The sequence below is a fragment of the Danio rerio genome, chromosome 5 (assembly GCF_049306965.1).
Source record: "Danio rerio strain Tuebingen ecotype United States chromosome 5, GRCz12tu, whole genome shotgun sequence".
Classification (NCBI taxonomy): domain Eukaryota; kingdom Metazoa; phylum Chordata; class Actinopteri; order Cypriniformes; family Danionidae; genus Danio; species Danio rerio.
The window spans coordinates 20,180,843-20,203,049 of record NC_133180.1 but is presented as its reverse complement, the minus strand read 5'-3'; the positions used below and the strand labels follow the sequence as shown (position 1 = coordinate 20,203,049).

The 22,207-nt window shown below is 34.5% G+C and overlaps 1 protein-coding gene across 3 annotated transcripts in view; it reads right to left on the bottom strand.

The window, feature by feature from the left end:
• Window positions 1-2,034: 2,034 nt before the first annotated feature.
• Window positions 2,035-22,207, bottom strand: part of ube3b (ubiquitin protein ligase E3B) — a 28,101-nt gene continuing 7,928 nt past the window's right edge. For 2 of the 3 annotated variants that reach the window (XM_005165149.6, XM_005165148.6), the window contains 16 exons: window positions 18,605-18,782; window positions 18,308-18,477; window positions 16,658-16,825; window positions 16,219-16,390; window positions 14,521-14,639; window positions 14,227-14,341; window positions 13,951-14,050; window positions 12,016-12,135; window positions 11,698-11,874; window positions 10,361-10,609; window positions 8,667-8,732; window positions 8,512-8,570; window positions 7,980-8,162; window positions 7,485-7,596; window positions 7,307-7,399; window positions 2,035-3,984 (listed from right to left, as the gene is read on the bottom strand). In XM_005165149.6, coding sequence (XP_005165206.1) covers window positions 3,793-3,984; window positions 7,307-7,399; window positions 7,485-7,596; window positions 7,980-8,162; window positions 8,512-8,570; window positions 8,667-8,732; window positions 10,361-10,609; window positions 11,698-11,874; window positions 12,016-12,135; window positions 13,951-14,050; window positions 14,227-14,341; window positions 14,521-14,639; window positions 16,219-16,390; window positions 16,658-16,825; window positions 18,308-18,477; window positions 18,605-18,782 — 2,273 coding nt within the window. In that variant the 3' untranslated portion in view covers window positions 2,035-3,792. The remainder of the gene's footprint in view (window positions 3,985-7,306; window positions 7,400-7,484; window positions 7,597-7,979; window positions 8,163-8,511; window positions 8,571-8,666; window positions 8,733-10,360; window positions 10,610-11,697; window positions 11,875-12,015; window positions 12,136-13,950; window positions 14,051-14,226; window positions 14,342-14,520; window positions 14,640-16,218; window positions 16,391-16,657; window positions 16,826-18,307; window positions 18,478-18,604; window positions 18,783-22,207) is intronic. The other variant, NM_001114682.1, reaches the window with a different exon arrangement.

Sequence of the window (22,207 nt, the reverse complement as noted above, 5' to 3'; positions counted from 1 at the left end):
TACATTTTCATTTTTGTGTGAACTATCCCTTTAAAAAGCTCTGCATCATTGGAGTATAGGTTTTACTATATATATATATATATATATATATATATATATATATATATATATATATATATATATATATATATATATATATATATATAGTTGTTTATATTTAGTACAACAAACACTACTAATGTACTGAACCAAGTTATTATTTCCCATGCACGTATTATCAATAATTCACATTCAACTATATTTAATATTTTGATTTAGTAAAAGAATAACAAATTTAAAATTTTTGGTAACACTTTATAATAACTACACACTCTGAATCATTTATTAAGCATTAGCATCTAGTGAACTCTACAATGATAGACGTTAGTAAGCAGTTTATAAATACAGTTATAAATGCTGTATTCTTGACTTATAAGCACATGTATAATGTACTTAATGATTGTATTTTCATAATTTGTGAGTGATTAATTTTTCATTGCTAAATTAAGTATCGCGTTATTTACAAACCATTTGTATTTAAGAGCAGTTGATGGTTTTTAAGATAATACAGAACGAGTTATCAAATGATTAATAAACTACTGAAATCAACTTTTTTTATATATTTTATTATTCAGGTGTATAGTAATGGTTACTATGTATGGTTACTATGTAACCTAAAGTGAGGACTTGGTATCAAATGAACAATAATCTTTGCAATCCTATCTAAAAATAAAACTACTGTAAAATTACTGTAAAAATTTAATAAAACAATAATATAATAATTTAACAATAAACTATGATGCAACATTTCAATGCTATTTAGCAATGTCTAAATTGTACAGTAATTTGTATTTGATATAGGGTTGCAAAGATGTATTTTTCAGTTGAAAGTTTCATTTGAGTATCCTCAAATATTCTGAAATTAATAAAGTCGTTTATTTTCAGTTTTTTCCCGGAATTTAATAATTTTCATTCATAAGGGATTTATGAAGTATAAATCATCCAGTTTTGTGACCTAATCTAAAGTGAGGACTTCATTTTAGATTAGGTCACAAAACTGGATGAAGTTGATTTAATAAAGCTTTCATTAAAATACAAAGTAAATATTAGTATATGCCAGAACAATAAGAATTACAATTGTTAATTTGAATAGTTATTAACAATTTATTAACTCAATCTGAATCATTTCTAAAAAATCTCCAACTGTTCTTAATTAACTGGTTTGTAAATAATGCAATACTTAATTTAGTAATGAAAAGAAATGATTAAAAGTATAAAAGTACAATCATTAAGTACATATAATGTACTTCTAAGTCAAGAATAGAGCATTTGTAGCTGTTTCTAAAACCTGCTTACTAACGTTTATTAATGTAGAGTTGATGCTTAACAAATAATGAATTCACTATTTGCTAATGCTTAATAAAGGATCATAGTGTGTAGTTTCTATTTTTGACTTATAAGCACATTTATAATGTGCTTAATAATTGTGCATTCATAATTTTACTTACTAATCGTTCACTACTGAATTAAGTATTGCATTATTTACAAAACCATTTGTATTTAAGAGTAGTTGGTGGGTTTTAGATCAATTCAAAATGAGTTAGTAAACAATTAATAAAGTATTCAAATCACTATTTATATATTTTATTATTCAGACATACAGTAATATTTACTCTGTGTGTTAATAAATGTTTTATTAGCACAACTTCATGCAGTTTTGTGACCTAATCTAAAGTGAGGACTATTTAGCTTTATAAATCCTTCATAATTGACAATTAAAGGCTCAATATCAAAGCAACAATACATTTTTGCAATCTTGTCTAAAAAAACAAATAACTGCAGAATAACAGGAGTGTCAAAATACAATTAGAAATAAATACAATTAAATAAAATTGGATAAAACAACAATATATTAATTTATCAATTTATTATGATACAACATTTTAAAGTTATTTAGGGAAGTTTAAACTGTACAGTAAGTTTATTTTAGATAAGATTTCCATTCGATACAGTTTCATTTGTGTATCTTTAAATGAAAAGAAATGAATAATGTTGTTTATTTTCTTTTTTCCTGTTTATAATATAACTGAGCCTTTAATTGTCATTTATAAGGAATTTATAAAGCATAAATAGTCCACACTTTAGATTAGGTTACAAAACTGGATGAAGTTGAGTTAATAAAGCATTATAAAGGAGGGAAAACTATTCATTAACAGAGCATGAAACTACAATCACTAAGCACATTAAAAATTAGCTTACAAGTCAAGAATACAACACTAATAGCTGTATTTCTAAAACACTAACATCTTTTAATGTAGAGCTAATATTTAACAGATAATGAACTAACTATTTGCTAATGCTTAACTGATTTATAGTGTGTAGGTATATAAAGTGTTACTAAATTTTCTTGTCTTGTTTTGTTTTTTAAATAACATTTTAATTGACATGAAAACAGACTCTGCTTTCTTTTGCAAAACATATTTCCAAAAGCCTTAGACCAGACCAGTTTTTTCAAATGGCAAAACAAGAAAAAGAAAGAAATAGCATAATGAGCAGACTCTGACCTGTGACACACTCAGAAGGTCATTTCAATCATCCAGTGACATCATGTGAAGGAGATTTAGTTTTTAGCCTGCTTTAAACAACCCAATGACCTTGCAGCAAAATCACTGCAACTCCATAAAGAAAAACAAAAGTAAATCTCTACAAGATCTGCTAAGCTAGTCGCTTTCACTGTATGGCTTAATTCCAGTAGTATACACCATAATAATTAGTTAGTGGGTGATGACAAGGAGAGCAGTTTGATCTGTTACCTCCAGGCTGGAGTAAACATCTTTTTAGTGGTTACTCTGTTTGTTCGTAAGGAATGGGTTATTTCAGTGTCTGCGTTAGTTTGGAGAGCTGAAAAGCATGAGAATTATAACAAATAAAACACAATGAGCAAAACTAAATGATATTAGGCCGGTGATGCATTCTAGGTGCACCCTGTAGTGTGTATTCGATGAGTAAGCAGGAACGGAGAGGTGCAGAGACATCTCATTTGACATACTGCTAAATTTGCTTGGCTGAAGTCGATCAACAGAGCTGGGTTTCCTCTCAATTCAGTCCTCAAGTCCAGCAGACATGTAGTGCCTTAGGGATTTGAAAGGATTTGCCATCAAAACAGGCAATCGCTTTTTTTGTGTCTTGAGTTGCATGGCTTGCATTGCATTAGTATTGCTTTCCTGTTCCCTTCCTGGGGGACTGAGACACAAGAGACCTGAGAGACGACGCCAAACTGTTTCTGCAGATCCTACATCAGTGCATCCGCGGACGCTGTAGCTTTAAGAGGAGGTTGAGGAGTGTTCACTGATGAACAGACACAGTGCTTAGAAGCCAATAAAGACCGAGGTGGATTTAGGTTTGGAGTATTTTGGATGGAGTTTGCCTGCCTCTGATCATCAGGGAGTCATCAGATCCTGACTCGACAACGTTAAGCTGGTTTAAAACTGATTGTGTAAGGCCTTTGGAGCTCTTTTGGCTTCAAATGCTGAAAATGAAGAACATGACGGCGCTAAATACTACTCTTCTTTCAAAAAGTCATACTAGATCCGTTCAATTCCGTTTCGCTATTTTGAGAAGCTAGTTCGTTCGCTTGCCATTGTGTGGATAAGACGATACACACTGATGGAACATTCCTCCTCGAGGAGCTTCAACTGAAGGCCATAACGCAGAGGAAGCAACACTGTGTTCATGAAATGTCTTCTGCTTCATTCTCTGCGTGGCCATCAGCTGCCTCGCTGATGTTTGTAGATGTATGGTGTGCTTTGTGGGTTATGACAGCTCAAAGCCAGTGTTCATGCTGATGGCGTAGCGGAGTTTGTCTCTGAGGATGCTCTTCTTGCTGTAGTTGGGCAGCTTGAGAAGGTTGAAACAAGTGGAGGATGTAGGGAGACGACCGCCGGGCTCTTTCTTACGTATGGTGAAGAAGCCCCGCAGAACACTACCTAAAGTGTCGCCCGTGTCCTGCAAGCCAAAAATCAAACAAGATGAAACAGCAAGATCTTTGCAGAAGTGTACAGAATGAGGTGCCGTGTACACCAGAACACTTTCATTTCAAACTTGTTTTAGAATGACATTGCTCCTCTTCCAGACTTAGGGCACATTTATACTAATACATTTTAGTTTTAAAGCAGCGTTTTAGAATGAAAACGATCCACGTGCACACTGGCGTTTCACCTAGTGTTTCTGAACAGCTCTCTGTCCACACTACACCGCTGAAAACGCACATCACCTGACTAACACACACTCTGGCATGCGCTGCAGCATATGCGTACGTCTTGAGATCCAGGCAGTCAGCGGGTGCTTTGAGCACACCTCCCTGGGTGAGAGCAGCGCAGGTCGGACAGTTCATCAAGGATCTTCTGCAGAATTTCATCTCACTACACTTAAAAAAATCAACTAGGCATGTATTGGATTTACAAAATAAAAATTTGTTAGATTGAAAAGAACAAATCAAGTTTACGTATGTTAAATGATTAATTCATGTTATTTGAAACTGAATCAAGAAATAATCAAATGAATTTGATCAGAACATGTTGATTCAATGAGACTGAGACGTTTCAAATCGACAACTCTCACTCTGGAGAGTCACTTCGCGCATATCAGTAGGTGGCGGTAGTGCGTTTAGATGTCACCATACGAAAACAACAAGAAGAAGTATCACCGCGTGTTTTCGGCACAGTTTGGGAATTGGTTTTCCCAAGTGCTTGAATGTTATGCATGTTATGTTGTTGGCTATATATTTCCTATACATTTTATACTTTTACATTTTGAATAGGAGTACCAAAGTGAAGAAAGCTGTTTAAACTCAATTGGTAAAAAAAAATGATGTTAACGTCCTACAGGTATTGCTTGGGGATCAGTTTTCTTAAGAGCCAAGGTTATTTTGTTGGCTAAATGTTTCTTATACATTTTATATTACATATTACAATTTTGGATATTATATAACATTTTGTATCAGAATATTAAAGAAGAAATTTGTTTAAATGTGATTGGTACCTGCTAAAGGCACTATATTATATAAATTATATATATATATATATATATATATATATATATATATATATATATATATATATATATATATATATATATATATATATATATATAACATGTTTTCTGTCCTTTTTGTGTTGAATTACTTAATTTTAAATCTTGCTTCATAGTATTGTCACTTAAAAAATTTTATTTAAACAACAATATTAAACAAGAAATATACTAGCTGATTTAACAAGAGATCATTTTGTCAAAGTAAAGCTTTAGTGATACATTGAGTAAATTAGAATCATTTAAATTAGAATAACACAATACAAACATTTTGAGTCAATTAGTTGCAAAGAAGTTAGACATATTGAAACCATGTTTTATCTACAAATGTACTTTGTGTTCATACAACATGTTCAAAGCAGTTCAGGTTTACTTGATTGGATTAGATGCATAAGGGTGCCACGATTAAATCATGTTCATTCAACATTTTTTTTTTTATGTATATTGTATAGTTGTTAAATGTAATATTGAATTAATCTTGCCTCTATCTAATGGTCTTGTTCTCAGGTAACGTGTTTTGGCTGAGCACAAAGACAAGTTGATATATTAGTTTATGTAACTACATACACTGATTCAGCACAATTGACTGATTGCTTGCCTTTATTTCCTATAATGTTTAAACTTATTGTACGTTATACTTTTATAATGGCCATTATTGATTATTAAAACCGATATTCAGCAAAAGAGAGGGTGTTTAACAATTTCACTGAAAATGAAAGGAGGCAGTTATGTTATAGGCTCTATTTTGTTATAAATATGCATACAGTGAAGATGACGATCACATAAATATGTAGCTACACAATGCCTCAACATTTTTAGCGTCTGTTAAGTTAATATAGAAATGAAAATAGGCAGTTCCTTATATCATGTTTTCACTTTATTGTTAAGATAGTGAAACAGCGTAGCCAGTGTGATGCGAATGATTTTATAAAGTACATTGTTTTTAACCGACACCTCTGGAGTTTGTTTTCTGTCTGAACTTAAGGAAAGGGTGCAAGACTGAACTATGTGCACTTAATACTGAGAAAAAGCCCAATCAGATGCAGTCACACCTCCATTTTCCCCCAACCACACTGACATGGAGCAGCAGCGTTTTAAAATGAAAACGGCCTCTCCAGCATTTTCAAAAAGCTCTGTTTTCAGGCTCGAAAACTCCAGGGTAGTGTGGACAGGACATTTAAAACATGCATTTAAAACTAAAATGTATTAGTGTAAACGGGGTCTTCTCTGTCCACATTATACAACCTAAGGGTGCATTCACACCTAGATGTCTGTTTCGGAACTTGACACATTTGCCCTCTTAGCTCGTTTGGGCATACGTGAAACCAGCAATCGCACTTTGATCTGCACCAGAACAATCGTCAAAGATTGCCTGAATGAAGTGGTCTCGGCTCAAATGAAACAAACTCTAGAGTGGTTCGATTGTAGTGAGAAAGCAATTTAATCCATCAAATGCCATTATGATAGTGAATAATATTTGACAAGACATTTTTCAAGACACTTCTATACTGCTCAAAGTGACAAGGCTTAACTAAGTTAATTAGGTTAACTAGGCAGGTTAGGGTAATTAGGCAAGTTATTGTATAATGATGGTTTGTTCTGTAGACTATCCAAAAAAGGGCTCTTAAAAGGGCTAATACTTTTGACCTTAAAATGGTTTTTAAAAAATTAAAAACTGTTTTAATTCTAGCTAAAATAAAACAAATAAGACTTTCTTCAGAAGAAAGAATGTTATCAGACATACAGTGAACATTTCCTTGCTCTGTTAACCTAAAATTGAGAAACATTAAAAAAAGAAAAAAATTAAAAGGGGGTTTATTAATAATTCTGATTTTAACTGTAGGTATGGAAAGCACCTTAAAATACATGATGCATGACTATTCGTGCTACTCATATTTTGCCAGCATCCATTCTTGCAGTCTACAGGTTATGTAATGATACATAAAAGGGACTTGACGAATCAAAAAACAAAGAGTAGTCTGGAAGACTAGTTAAAAAGTGATTGGGAAAATTCACAACTTCATTTTCAAAAGTTTGCAGTTCCATCTGTCAATACTGAAACGAACAGCTTAACAAGTTAAAACAGGTCTTCAGCATTTTTTACACTCTGCTTTCGTGGGTCTAAGATGCTGGAGTACTGTGGATGCTAAGTGTAACCATAACAAAACAAAACTTGTGTGTTTCAACATGAAAATGCACTAGCGTAGATGGCACCGAAGTTGATAAGAATATGACTAACCTGATCGTCGGACACTTCCACACAACGAATGGAGAAAGGAGGTTTGAGGTAGGCAAAACCGAGAAGAGGAGGTCTTGAGCAGCTGGTGACAAACTATGATGGAATACAGCCCCTTAATGAACAGTAAGAAACCTTGAAATACCTCAGATAAAACTTACAAGCATGTGAAAAACACTACCTTCAGGAACATGGCTCTCTCATCAGGGGTGAAGTCACTAGAGAGGATGTCCCACAGCCAAAGAATGACTCTGTGGCTGCTATGGAAACCTCCATAGTACACAGTGTGCTTTCTGAAAGAGAATGAAGAAGAATTTTTATTTTTATTTTAAAATTTTACAGGCACTATTATAAATAACCTTTTAAGACTGTTGTTCACAGCATGTGATTATTAGGACTATCTTTTATGATATCTGTGGGGAAAGATCTGCACAACAGATATGAATGTGGTGAACTACCCCAAAACGCTACTATTTACTCTTCATCTTTTTAGGTTTTAAGTTCCTTTATTCTTTATTCAAGATAAATTATTGGTATTCGGACAACCTCAGAGGAGACCAAAATGTATTTCAACCCAATCAACTCAAACTTGATTCCTGTTAGCGAAAATGTTTAAAAATATTGAGATGATATTTTGGTTAATATCACACAGTCCAATTAAAAATCATGGTCTTACTTGAGATCATCCAGATCTATCTCAGCGTTGTCTCCCGAGATGAGCCTCTGGACCTCCGGGGTAGAAAACATGTGCAGCCACTCTGGGTTGATGATGCTGCGAAAGCCCCTGATGAATGCAGCCGTCTGCTCCTTGATCTGAGTGTGCATGCGGAAATGGGCCATCAGGTGGATATAGCTGATCCTGGAGGATAGAATGATGGATAACGATTAACACATGTACAAAAAAAGAGAGAAGCTAAGCCAGGCTGACTTTTTTTACATAAAGAAAAAACATGAACTGAAAAACCTTCTGTTCAGTCCTATTAGAGTTACAGATATAAGGTAATCCATTAGTGAAAACAACAGGTTTACATAAATAAGCATTTGTCTGAGGTTGCAAATCCATAATTGCTTTTTGAACCGGTCTGCATCCAAAACTAATTAGTTTTTTTATCGGGTCATTTCTTCTTATTGCATTGAATGTGAATAGGAGGGCTGCACTGGCATGGAAATTTTATTTACAGTTGACCGAAGAGACAAAATGGACTCACTTGTTTTCATTAGTGACAGGCATAGTCTTTCCACCAGGAATGAGCTCATGACAGACTAACTGTGAAAAGACAAAAGGAAGCAAAGGTGTGCGTATAAAGAGAACAAGGACACAAAACCAAGCAAAACAGATTTTGCCGACACAAAAGTTGCATACCTGCCCCATAACCTCTTCATCATAGGATAAAGTTAGACCAAGGTCACTGACATCCCCATCATAACGCTGAAAAAAAATAAAAATAAAACAATACAGTGCACTTACTGCAAGAAAAAAAACACTGTCATCTAATAGCAGGAGAGTACAACACAAAATCATTTTAATAATATAATAAAACTTTTCTATTCTTGAAAAAGCAAATAAATAAATGTACATCAAGTTGTTGTTTGACAATTTTTTAGTCGTAAAATATTAAGAACATTAAAAAGCCTGAGGTTAAAAAAGATAAACAAATCCTTACTGAACGACTTATTCCCATCATTTTATACAGATATAATAACCCAAATGGTGTATTTAATATAAAATGCAAATTGTATAGTATATTTTAGGCTATTCTAATGAAAACAATTAAGAAAATACAAGTACAATAAACATAAATACAATAAACATCCGCAAACAAATAAACACAAGTTACATTTACAATATATGATAAAAATTCTAAAACTTTCTCTGGCAAAACTTTAATGAATAACTCACTAAGTGAGTTTAATAAGAAATAAATTTTAGACCTCACAACAGGAACTTAAGTAACATTAAGAGCAAGGTCATGATCTTGAAATTAATTGCAGTGCTTCCCATAGGTTTGAAATATACTTGCGGTGATAGCCAGATAGAAACACACCTTTTACCCACAGCAAATGAATAGTTAACTATATGTGACAAACAAAAAAATTGATTGTTAACGATATTTTATTATTATCGGTTTTAAACTTTTTCTTTTTAATGGGTTAAAGTACAAAAGAAAAAAGGTCTTACTTTTATGGTATTCAGAAGCCATGTGCATCCACTGAGAAGAAAAATCTGCTTCTCTCTCTCTTATTCAAGTTCAGGCTGCTTTATCGGCATGACATTTTGTACAGTATTGCGAAGGCATTTTAGATATATAATATATGTAATATATCAACCTCGTCAAATTTATAAATTATATAGCAAATGAGAAATAAATGACAGAAAAAGGAATAAAAACAGACAATATCTCTTAAAGTTATAATAATTTTAATTATAACCATTTCTAATAGTGTACAAATATTTTGCAGCCGATTTAAATGTAATTTTGACCTCTCTGAGTATTTAGTAAAGTTTTTCTGAGTCATTTAGAGTAAAAAATTAATTATTTAATGTCTCCCTCACTTAAATTAACGACAGCTTAGAAAATTAAAACAAAACCAAATCCTGGACATTTCAGTAGATACCCCAGCCAGACGCCAAAAGGTGAGGGTCTCTGTGCGTCTGCAGAGCATGTGAGATTACCTGTGGTAGCGCACACTGAACAAGTAGTATGAAATAGGTAAAGAAGAGAAGATTTTTCAATACTTAATCTCTCGCGGATGTTTGTTTATGTTGGGTGGATACAAAAAAAAGTGTAACAGTATGATAATAATAGCAAAAAAAAAGTGTCACTGAATGTATTGAGCGGTCGTTAATATACCTGGGCAGCCGCCCAAGTAAAGTCTGTGTGGGAAGCACTGAACTGGTTATTTTTCACTAATATTTTACAATTTTTAATCACATTGGATAAAAAAATATTATAGATCCAAGTACATATAAATCCAAGTACATTACATATCTTAAAAACATAAATCAAAATCAAGCATTTCCCAAACTTTCTTTGTAGTAGTCGCATTATTACTGACCTTAATGGAGGTGAGGTTTTTGTAAAACTCGGAGTCGAGCGAGGGCAGCTCATCTATGGAGCTATAGAAGGTGCTGTGATGGTGACCCAGAACCTGACTGAGGAAAAAAGAGGCAAACGGCACGTCCACCACAATGCCTTCATACATGGCCTTTCCCAGCATCTTCCCCACAAATTCAAACAGCTGAAGGTGGTTCTCATGGATGCTGGAGGTTGGGGAGGGGTATAATCTCTCATTCCCACTGGTGGTCTGAAAGAGACAAAAACAATTAAGTGGTTTAGGTTTATTGGCGAAGTAAGCACCAAGGTGTCTGCAGGTTTTATGAGGGTAAAAGACTTTATAATGAGCTTTTTAACTGAAAAAGATTAAGGGAAAACTATTTTAAAGAGAAAATAACAGCAATGTGTTGAGAACTACATAACATACTTAGAGAGCAAATGAAGAGTTGTATTTATAGCAGCAATACAAGGTAAAAATACAAATGATCTAACTTGCTTCTTTAAAACATAATTTGCATAAAATATGTTTAGGCTTGAATAACCCTGAATCAACCACTTTAGAGTTGAAATAACTTTTACATTCTGATCAGACCCTATAAACCTTTATAAATCTATATACCTCAAAGACATTGTTGTCAAGCCAGTTGCTATAAATACAACTCTTTAAGTGCTCCCTAGTTATAATACATAGTAAAAAGAGCTATATATTTATATATAATTATTATCATTGTGAAGATATATATCAAATTATACCTATTTTGATATGAATATTTAATACTTTGCTTCACAATTAAATTTTTTTTGTCAAAGTATGATTTATCAAACACATTAATACTTGCAAAACTTTCTTAAAGTAATGTTAAATAAATATAAATAAAAATTGCAGCAGTCTCAGGACAGCTCCACACACCACAGCTAGATGGCGACACGACGTCCACGTTTAAATTCCACTGCAGGAGTTAATCAACATTTTGTATATTTGGTAGCAGTTCCTTGACTCACGTACACAGTGCACCCCGCAGACATAAGTAAATGAGGAAATATGTAATTAAAAGTTGCAATCACATCCTTCAATTGAAGTCCGGAATGATACAGTGAATGATAATGAATGGTGCCAATGATAACCATGATAATCCTCATTGTAGAACGCCTGCTCTTCACAATAAAATGATACACAAGTAAACGATAACTCACGGAAATTAATACCATGCAATTTTTTAAAACTTCAATTTATGGAAAAGCAATTTAAGACTGACCGGCGGAAACCCTGATGCCAGGTCTTAGAAGCATTTTAGAAGACTTTGCCAGCTTTTTGGAAAGAGAGGGAGCAATGTATACCTTAAACAGATTGAGTGCTGGGTTGAAAACCTTTTTGATGATCTCCTCTAAGAATTCTTTAAATACACCATCCTGGTCAATTCCAGCCTCGTCCACTCCTAAATCATTGACAAACTTCACTCGGATCACTCCCTTAATGGAGTTGACAGGTAGACGCCGCAGCTGATCATAACCGTCCTGTGACAAGCAAGAGACAGAAAGACATCATTACTATAATCACTCAAAACTATTACATTTATGCACTTTCCAGACAGTTTTACTCAAGGCAACTAATATTGTTTTTCAATCAAGTAATAAATTAAACCCATGACCCCTTACCTCCAACATGCGTGAACGACGAATCGTTATATGGGTCACATGAGGAGAGGCGGAGCTTGTTTCCACCAATCCTAGAGTCTCCTTCTCTTTTGTCACTATGTTCCTGAACAGCAGCACCCTCTGTAACAAAATTAGATTAGTAGATTTCAACATTAAAGTTGGCATAGAATGGAAGTTAAGATTGCTCTTTTTCCCTCTTTCATGATGCACATCCAACTAAAACGGTTTCTGAAATGAGAAAAATATATTGTGCGATGCATTATTTTGTCCTTTGGGAACCAATTGGATCATTGGAAGATGGGCATTGCTAACAAAATGGTGAAAGATTTGAATGTCAGTTTGCACTTAGTTGTGGAAGATTGCTGTCCATTAGAATCACCATCGGCACCCTCCTGTGCAGAAAGTTTTCAGATGGCCGATGATGATGAAAACAGAAAGATACATTTTACAGACAGAATCGTATCATATTCAGGTTAGAAACAAGATCTGCACTGATAGCACTGATTTATACTTCTGCGTCGAGTGATCGGCGTGACCCACAGCGCATGCCTTGCGTATAGTGGTGCATTTACACTTCTGCAAGCTGTTTGAATTGCTCTGTCTGAAATAACACCCCCAAAATGCTAGCTGGCAGTGGGTTTTTATGTTCCTCTGTGTCAAGTTTCCTTGCGGGTGTTTTTGTTTTTTTCTGAACGCTACCTTAAATGTATGAGTAGCCAAAACTAACTCATTCAGAGGCGGGAACTGGTGGACGTGCAGCAACTTTAATCATAAGGTAAACACAAAGCAACTTTCCATCTGTAGCTCCTTGACGGGACTTGACATTTGTAAACAATCGCTCCATCTGGGTTGTTGCTAGATCAGATACGATTGCGGCTGGAAGTTAACGAGAATTATTTATATCATTTATTAAATTTCTCATTTTTTTGTTTTATTAACGTCTACCCCCACCACAACACTAAACTCAACCATCACAGTAACGTAAAGACAGTAGTTGTACCGAGTATAATTTATGCTATCTTATAAATTGCCCAATAAATTATATTTTTTAACACCTACCCCCACCCCAACCCTAAACCTAACCGTCACAGTACTTTAAAAATATTAATTATTAAATATAAAAATATTAAATATTAATTAATTAATATTAATTATACTTTTGTTAAGTATAAATCAGCCTTAAAGGCACCCCATGTGACAAGAAGTAAAGAAACGTGGTTTCAAGGGAGGAGGGAAGGTTATAGTGTTTTATTAAAGATTATGAGGGCCAAATCATTATTTTGCACTGATACATTATTTTTAACACGCATAACTATACACAACTGAAGTCACAAATATTATATATTTTTGGAAATATTTCCCAAACGATGATTAACAGAGCAAGGCATTTTTCACAGTATTTTGCAAAATATTTTTTCTTATCAATTTTATTTCGGCTTCAATAAAAGGAGTTTTTCTAAGCCTTTTTTTCAAGCCACTATTAAACCATAAATTGTCTAATATTCATAACTTGCCTAGTTAACCTAACTAGCCTAGTTAAGCCTTTAAATGTCACTTTAAGCTGAATACTACTATCTTAAAAAATATCTACTAAAATATGATTTACTGTCATCATGACAAAGATAAAATAAATCAGTTATTAGAAATGAGTTATTAAAACTATTATGTTTAGAAATGTGTTGAAAAAAATAATTTTGTTAAACAGAATTTGGGGAACAAAATATACAGGGGGGCTTATAATTCAGGAGGGCTAATAACTCTGACTCAACTGTATAAAATTAAGAAGAGTAAATATTGATCTTAACTTTAAAAAATAAAGAAGATTTTCTCCTTTATTAAATGTAAATTATGTTCTACATCTCATTAAATCCAGATTAAATCCTCAATTGATGCAATCAACTAAAACATTGATAATCTCTGGAGATTTATTCTCACATTTTTATGTGGGATGACATGAGGAATGTACTGAAGCAGCAGCTGCGCTCTCTTTTTGCCTTTCTCCAGCTCTTGGAACAGTAGGCTGGGCTTCAGGTCCCTGTATTCGACACACAGTGAAAAAGAAAACAAATGAGACTTATTTTGTAGGTCGATACATTTAGCTTTCCCCTACAGGAATATAACAAGCAGCAATTTATTTCATTTGAGTGGACCTGAACTCTAAAGTAAATCAGCAGAGTAATGTGGCTCAGTGATAATGTGAGGGCGGCATACTTGCGGAGCCAGTGATCTTCAGGCGTGAATCTCCTGCGACAGTCCCTCTCGTACAAAACCATCAGCCAGCCGTGAACACTGTGGAATAAGTCCAACTTCTCCCCTTTGGCGTTCTCTAAAACGAATTAATGACCACACGAGAACAGCACGTTATCACCAGCTCCATATGCAGATGGTTCAAACAACCAAGCTTTATCTACATGAGGCTGCAAGCATAAGTAAAGACTGGAGAACAAGAATGGAGAAACTAATGCATAAAAAAACTACTTGTTGTAAAAACTAAATAACACCTACCTAAAATACCATCCCAGACCATCTTATATACAAATGTGTTAAGGAATGAGGAGATCGTGACAAGCTCTTCCATTTTGAAAGAAATCTGTTCCTCGTACACCTCAATGTCATCCAGAATACTGTAACAGCAAAACACACAAATGTAAAAACAGACAATTTGGTAATAGTTTGATCATATTTTTAATTATAAACAATGTTCAGCATCAATGGGTTAACCCCCTTTTGCGAATGAATATTTTTATCCATTTCTCTGTGAATATATCCAAATATTTAGGTGCATTTAAACAAGTTTTATTGAACAGTTTTATCCATTAAAAATAGAGTTCGTTTTCCTAACATCTTTAGGAATAGAAATATAATACATTTAATTTCAAATAAGTCATTGCAAAAACATTTTAACTACAAACTTTTAACTAAACTTGATATTTTTGATGTTTCTCTTGATTTTTTATTTAATATTTTTCTCCTAACATATTAATATAGGTGTACTAATTTTTGGACAGTGATTCAAAGCTTTTTTTTTTTGTAAGATTAGTATCAGTTTTGGCTTTGGTACAGACTAATCTAATGTTTATGCACAAATATATCATTGTAAAGCATCCTATAGAACATATTAATTTAAAAGAGAGAACTGTGAGGGGTGTACTTATTTATGCTGAGCAATGTAAATAGAATCAATGTTTGAATTAAAGCTTTGTCACCAGAAGGGCTGTGCAATAATGACCAAAAATAATATGGATATTGTTTAATTGCTTACTTCTTGTATACATTTATATTATGTCTAAAAAAAAAAATACATGAATATGTTTGCCTTCATATTTTGAATTGTATTTGCATCACATGGATTTAGACCAGGGATGCAACGTTTTTTATGAAGGGCCAAAAACCAAATATGATTCATAACTGTGGGCCAAAGATAAATATTATAAACTATTTTAAATCAAAGTTGCCATGGGTAATTATCTAATGTTTTTCATAAAATTAAAAAAATAAATAAATAAACGTTTCTCTGAATCATATTAAATAATTATTTAATAACTTAATTTTATGATTTAATTATGATTATTATACTTAACACAGTGGAGGTTAATGCTAAATACGCTAGTCAAGCAGAATCTGCCTTTCCCTTAATTTGCTCACCACAGTCCTCCATCCTTCGAGTGACCGTATGAACATTTGAAACTAATTCTGATTAATTCACACTATTTAAAATGAAACATTTAATTTCAGATAGCTTTTCTGTAGCTTAACCATAAAACAAACAGATGAAAAGTTGCATTAATTTCAAAATGACAATCTTTAAACCATCCCCATCATTGTCCCTCTCTTCTCAGATTAGATGGCAGGCAAAATCAAAGGTTACCATGGGCCAACTTTGGCCTGTGGGCCCTAGGCTGGGCATCTCTGATTTAGACTGTTCATGTGAAGGGGAAGGGGTGTCTCAATTTTCTTTAGTTTGAAGGCATAGGGCTAAGGGGAAGGGGTAGATAGCCCTTGAGTACACCAGCAACATGGCTGCACTGATTATTATTTTTTTGTCATTACTAGGAATTTTTTAACAAAAAGCATATGTTTTAATACATACATAATTTTATATCAAAATTAATTATTATATATCAAAAAATATATTATTGGGACAGAGTCTAAGATTATGCATATTCCACATCTCTTTTCAACAGTAAACTACACAATTCTTACGTGATGAGGTGTCTGGAGCAGTCACAGAAGAGCATCAGCATGGCCAGGAGCTGTTTGGATTCCTCCGTGTCATTATTGAGACACTCCAGGAAGAGTCGGAGTCCCCCCTGAGGGCCGAGCTCACAGATAAATGCCCACAGCTTAGGCAGCAATTCATCCAGATATGTCAGTCCTGCAAACAGAGTTTAAATTGGAAACTGCTGAGTCGAGATTAACTACAATATTATTCAAAGTTATTATGATATAAAATAATTATTCTATCCCACAAACAACTATTATTCTGCAAATGTGCAGAATAAATCAAGAATCTTAAAATGTGGTGAGATGAACTGCTGAAACAATAGCATGAACTATAAGCTCAGACAAAATGCAATAAAAAGAGGTTAAACTAAAATGTCTGAATGTGCATGATTTAAATGTAAATAAGAAAAGCACGTACCTGTGAGAATCTGCAGACGGATTTGTGTGAGTGTGGTGAGGGCCGTCTGATACAGCACACAGATACTACACACCTTCTGGACCTCAGCAGAGTCCACACGCTTCCCCCCGACCGGCTTCAGGATGTTCCGCACAGAAGCAGATTTCTGGAATGCTCGCTTGAACAGATCTAATCGTGCAGGGAGTTCAACAAAAGTTCCTCATTGAAATCAGGACAAATTCAGAGTAGCACACTACTGTTTTATTTGTTCTGTTCACATTTATTCCTTGAGGAAAACTGAAATACTAAAAATGTGTCCAAACTTAAAGTTCAGTTCTCTTGATTCATTTAGTCCAGACCATACTGTGAAAAATAAAATACAGCCAGTCCTGCTAAGCATTCACTATGTGATTTTTAAAGATTAAAAAAAAAAAAAAAAAAACATTTTATTTGTTGATTTTTGCAAAGCGAATAAAAAAAAAACATCCTATATAATGGATTTATTTATTTATTTTATTTTTTATTATTATTATTATTTTTTTTATGTGATAGCCTAACCAGGGAGGAGGCCTGCAAATTAGCTTCATGCTATATCAGGGTATATGCAGGAATCCTAAAGGAAATTTCCATACCTTTTTAAGACTTTTTAAGGACCTTCCCAGAATATTAAGACGTCATCACCAAGTTCTAATCAGTATCAAATCTTTAACTTAATAGACAGTTGTAGTAAAATAAATCAATGTACCACAACCATGCAACAGTTATGTTACATGCCTACTCTTTACAAGAAGTGCCATGGGATTTTTTATTGACCACAGAGAGTCGGAAACTCGGTTTAACGTCTCATGCGAAAGATGGCGCTCGCTGAAAGTATAGCATTAACTTCACTTTACTGGGGCATTAGGACACACACAGACCACAGGTTGAACACCCCCTGCTGGCCTCACTAACACTACTTCCAAACAGCAACCTGGTTTTTCCATGTGGTCTCCCACCTAGTTACTGACCAGGTGCAGCCCTGCTTAGTTTTAGTGAGTAACCAGTCTTGGACTGCAGGCTGATTCGGCTGTGGTAATTGATTTTTTGAGTTTATTCAATCAACCAAGAGGCTCCCAACTCCTTTGATTGAGCACCACTGTTTTATGCAACTAACATAAAAAAGAATTTAATAAACTCAAAAAATGATATTCTGTAAGTGACATGGAGGAGAAGAAATTGTTGAACAATTGTTATTTTTTATTTTATGTGCAAACAGAAGTATTAGTGTAGCTTTATAATACTCCATTTAAACAATTTAAGGCATATGGACAGCTTCAAGAATGTACTTTTTTTATGTTGGGATCATTGCTGTCTATGGAGGATGAGGGAGCTTACAGATTTCATCTAAAATGTCTTAATTTTGTGTTCTGAAGATGAACAAAGGTCTCATGGGAACAACATGAGATTGAGTAATCAATAACAGAATTTCATTTTTAGATGAACTAACTCTTTAATCCAAAACAAGTAGTCAGAAATAGGATAAATTTACTTAAAGGGTTATATAATACTGAGCCTACATTCTTGAGTGCATTTAGTGTAAAACAATAGACACAAAGTCCATGTTTAATCATCTACAAAATTAATTTTTGTCCTTTAAAAGTAGAAATGTTTAGGAAACTATGTGTCTCTCACTTTTGACGGGCAGGTTATTCTGCAATGAGCTTGGCTGAGGAGCTGGTGGGGGTGTGGGGTCTTGAGTTTCAAGCTTTTTGCTAAGAACATCACAGAACAGAGTGCAGATCACTGGAACTCCCCACAGACACTGCAGCTGCTTTGTTACCAATGGCATAGATTCATTAAGCCTGGAGAAACAAAGAAGAGAGAGAGAAAACAAGAGAGAGAAAGTGAAAGACGACTTAAAAGGAAGCACCAACAGAGATATCCAGAAAGGATAATCAGTTGCTGTATTTTGCCAACATATTAACATACCCATAATCAACAGTCTGGGAGAACCAGCCCAACACTGGGTGCCAATGTGTGAGATTGGATTTCTTCTGAGACACATATCTCTGACAGTATGACAACATATCTGTAAGATCCTTGACAAAGTGACCTGCTTCCTGTTCTAGAACTTTCACATTAAAGTATCCGAGCTGAATGAGGTTTCCTGGAAACACAAAAGAAGCTGATCAGATAATTACAGTTCTAGGAAATATAAACAAGGAATAAAAGTGGTGCAGCTGAGAAAGCATTTTATTTTCTAGAAAATGAGTCATCTGTCAATTTCAACCCAGAAAAGTCAAAGTATTATTAGTAATTTAGATCTATTTTCATCTGTCCAACCATAGCTCTCCAAATTTAATACACTGTTCATGTATTGTGTTCATAAATAAGGTCTCTGCAGGTTTCCTAGTCAAATTTAAGACTTTTTAAGACGATCAACTTCAGACATGTATAGGCCTAAATGTTAAGGATTTTTTAAAATCGCACAGCAGAAGAAAAAAGTATTTTTACTTGAGCCATCTAAAACTAGCTATGAATAGTTCGTTTTTTAGCCATACGTTTAAAACGACGTGTCAAAACAAGCAGACTAGTTGTATACATAAAAATGTTTTTCAATGTAATTAAAAAAACACTTAAAGGTGCAGTATGTAAGTTTCACACACAGTGGTTGAACTAGGTATTGCATTCCTGGATCGAAACAAAAGCAGATTGAGGCAAGATGTCTTCGCAGCAGTCCTCAGCTTTATGATGTAGGCGATCGTCAACTACGTAGCGGACCTTGTACCGCACACTAAGGTAACGCTCATGCTACTGTGACAGTTGGGTTTAGGGTGGGGGAGGTGTAGGCGATCACCAACTACGTAGAGAACATTGTACCCTACTAAGGTAACACCCATGCTACTGTAATGGTTGGGTTTAGTGTAGGGGGAGGTGTAGGCGATCGTAAACTACGTAGCGGACCTGGTCAACTATGTCATTAAGCTTTAGGCCGTACTCACACTAGGTACAGTTGCCTCGAACCGGGCCAAAGCATGCTTGTCCCCCCTCCCGTCTCCCCCGACGGCCCGCGCTCACACCATATCGGGCCTCGGCACGCTTGCGTCATCGCTGCTGCGCTGTTCTGTGAGAAGCGCTCACTATGGCAAGTCTTTTTAGCATTTAAATCTTTGTTCTGACTCCATAAATATATTTAGAGATATCTCTAATTATATTTTGACTAGTCATAATTATAATTCCACTACTCAGAATGACAATTAGAGATATCTGCAATTACAATTGTATTAGTACGAAATCAGATTGGAGATATCTGCAAATATATTATGACTAGTCATATTCCTCCATTGACTTCCATTGAAAAATATTTGCAGATATCTCTAAATGAGTTTTGATTAGTCACAATTGTAATTAGAGATATCTAGTTTTTACTAGTCACAATACATTTGGAGATATCTTTAATTCGTCATATTTAGAGATATTTACAAATATATTTGAAGATATCTCTAATTAAATTACTTATAGTTGAATTACAGTTGTAGATATCTTGAATTGGATTTTTGACTAGTCAAAATTCATTTGGAGATATCTCTAATTACAATTGTGACTAATCAAAACTTATTTAGAGATATCTGCAAATATTTTTCAATGGAAGTCAATGGAGGAATATGACTAGTCAGTCATAATATATTTGCAGATATCTCCAATCTGACTAGTCGAATTATAATTATGACTAGTCAAAATATAATAAGAGATATATCTAAATATATTTATGGATAGTCAGAACAAGGTTTAAATGCTAAAACGGCTTGCCATATGCTCTCACCCAGTAGAACAGTGGAGATTTCTCTAGTTATATCGTTTCAGTCGTTTGTTATGCAGTGACATGCAGTCAAATAATTCGCCAAACAGTCCTTAGGGACGCGGTGACACGCAGTCAGATATTTTACCAGACAGATCCGCCACTTTTGGCGCTCATAAACAATCATAAAGCTCTCGTGCTGCAGGAATAAGGAGGTCTGCTGAAGCCGCGCAGCTGACGTGCAGTGAGAGGTTTGCGTCTTTAATAAACTACGGCAGATCACTTTGCGTTCAGTGATTTGAGATCACTGAACAGTAAGAATGATTAATAAATCCATATGAAACACCCCCTTAAAAGTCACGTCTCGCTTTCAGTTTCGGGCTTTGGCGCGTTTTGCACTCACACACAAGCGTACATAAACACAAAGCCCAAGTGATCCGCGCTCAGGCACACCTCTTCCAACCGGGCCAGGGCCGGCCAAGTGAACCGTGCTTGAGCCCGATTCAGCGCACTCACACTTCTCAAACGATCCGGGAAACAGGCCTGGGCATGGTACGGATGGCATAGTGTGAGTAGGCCCTAAGTCTCGATTGAGGACCAACAGGAGCAAGTCTGACGATCGAGCCTAAAGGCTGATTTAAACCATGTTCTAAATAAAAGCAGCAGCACACGATAGAAGGAATATTTTCCATAATAAAAGGAGTTTTTGTTCTAACCAACACCTGAAGTTGATATATTAGAAAGTGCTTCTATTTCTTAATTTCTTTTAATTTCTTAATTTCAGCTGAACAACCGGATAAAATGACACTGATCTCCTCAGGTACACCTCATGTGCTTTATTCAGTGTTAAAGCAAATAATGTGAGTTTGAATGCCATTTTACATGACATTATTGCCATACTACTACAGATACTTTACCTCAGATCTTGAAAATAAAATAAAATGTTTGAAATTGAACCTTAGAACTGTAAAATAATGCAAACCAACAATTCAGTGATTCAGCATGCACTGAATAATGTTAAAGAGGTTTAATATGTATTAATTACATTATAAACCTTACCATTTGGTGAGTAAGTGCACTATTCTGTGCTTCTGAATGATTGTATTAACATTTCTGTCCTTTTTCGTCTGGTGCAAATATCCAAATTGCTCATTACCGCAAATATCTTCATGTAGCGTGTTGTTAGGACAGGGGGTTACAATGTAACCTGCTCACCAAATGCCTGCATTCTTAATTTTTATATTATTTGCTAATTAATAATCACCTCGTGTGGAACTCTGCGTCTCATTTCAGAGACTGTTACTGTCCAACGGAGGTCGCATTTCGATCTCGGATGCATACTTTGAGAGCCTTCCTGACTATATGAATTAAGTGGTTTTCCATGAAGGCAACCCAAGGTGCTAAAAAAATGGCTTAACTGGCATTGGGTGGGTTAAAAAAAGCAAACCAAAGACAAAGTTCTGGCATGGAAAACACATTTTCAAAGCAGAATACCTGACTTCAGCATTGTTTTTCAGATAAACAAGTATGTTCACTAATCATGTTTCCTAAACATCTGCCAACATATTATGGTATTTTTATGCTTTAGAAGAGTCAAAAACTTACATACAGCACCTTTAATAAACTAAATGCATGCACATTAGACTATAATAATATTAGTTATGGAGTTTGGCTAAAAGTTTTATTGAGATGTATTGTTGGTAATTGATTATTTGTTGGATTGATTGGGTAGCTTTAGAAAAACAAAGGAAAATTAAGACATGTTTAAAATGATTTAAGAGCAAAAACAATAT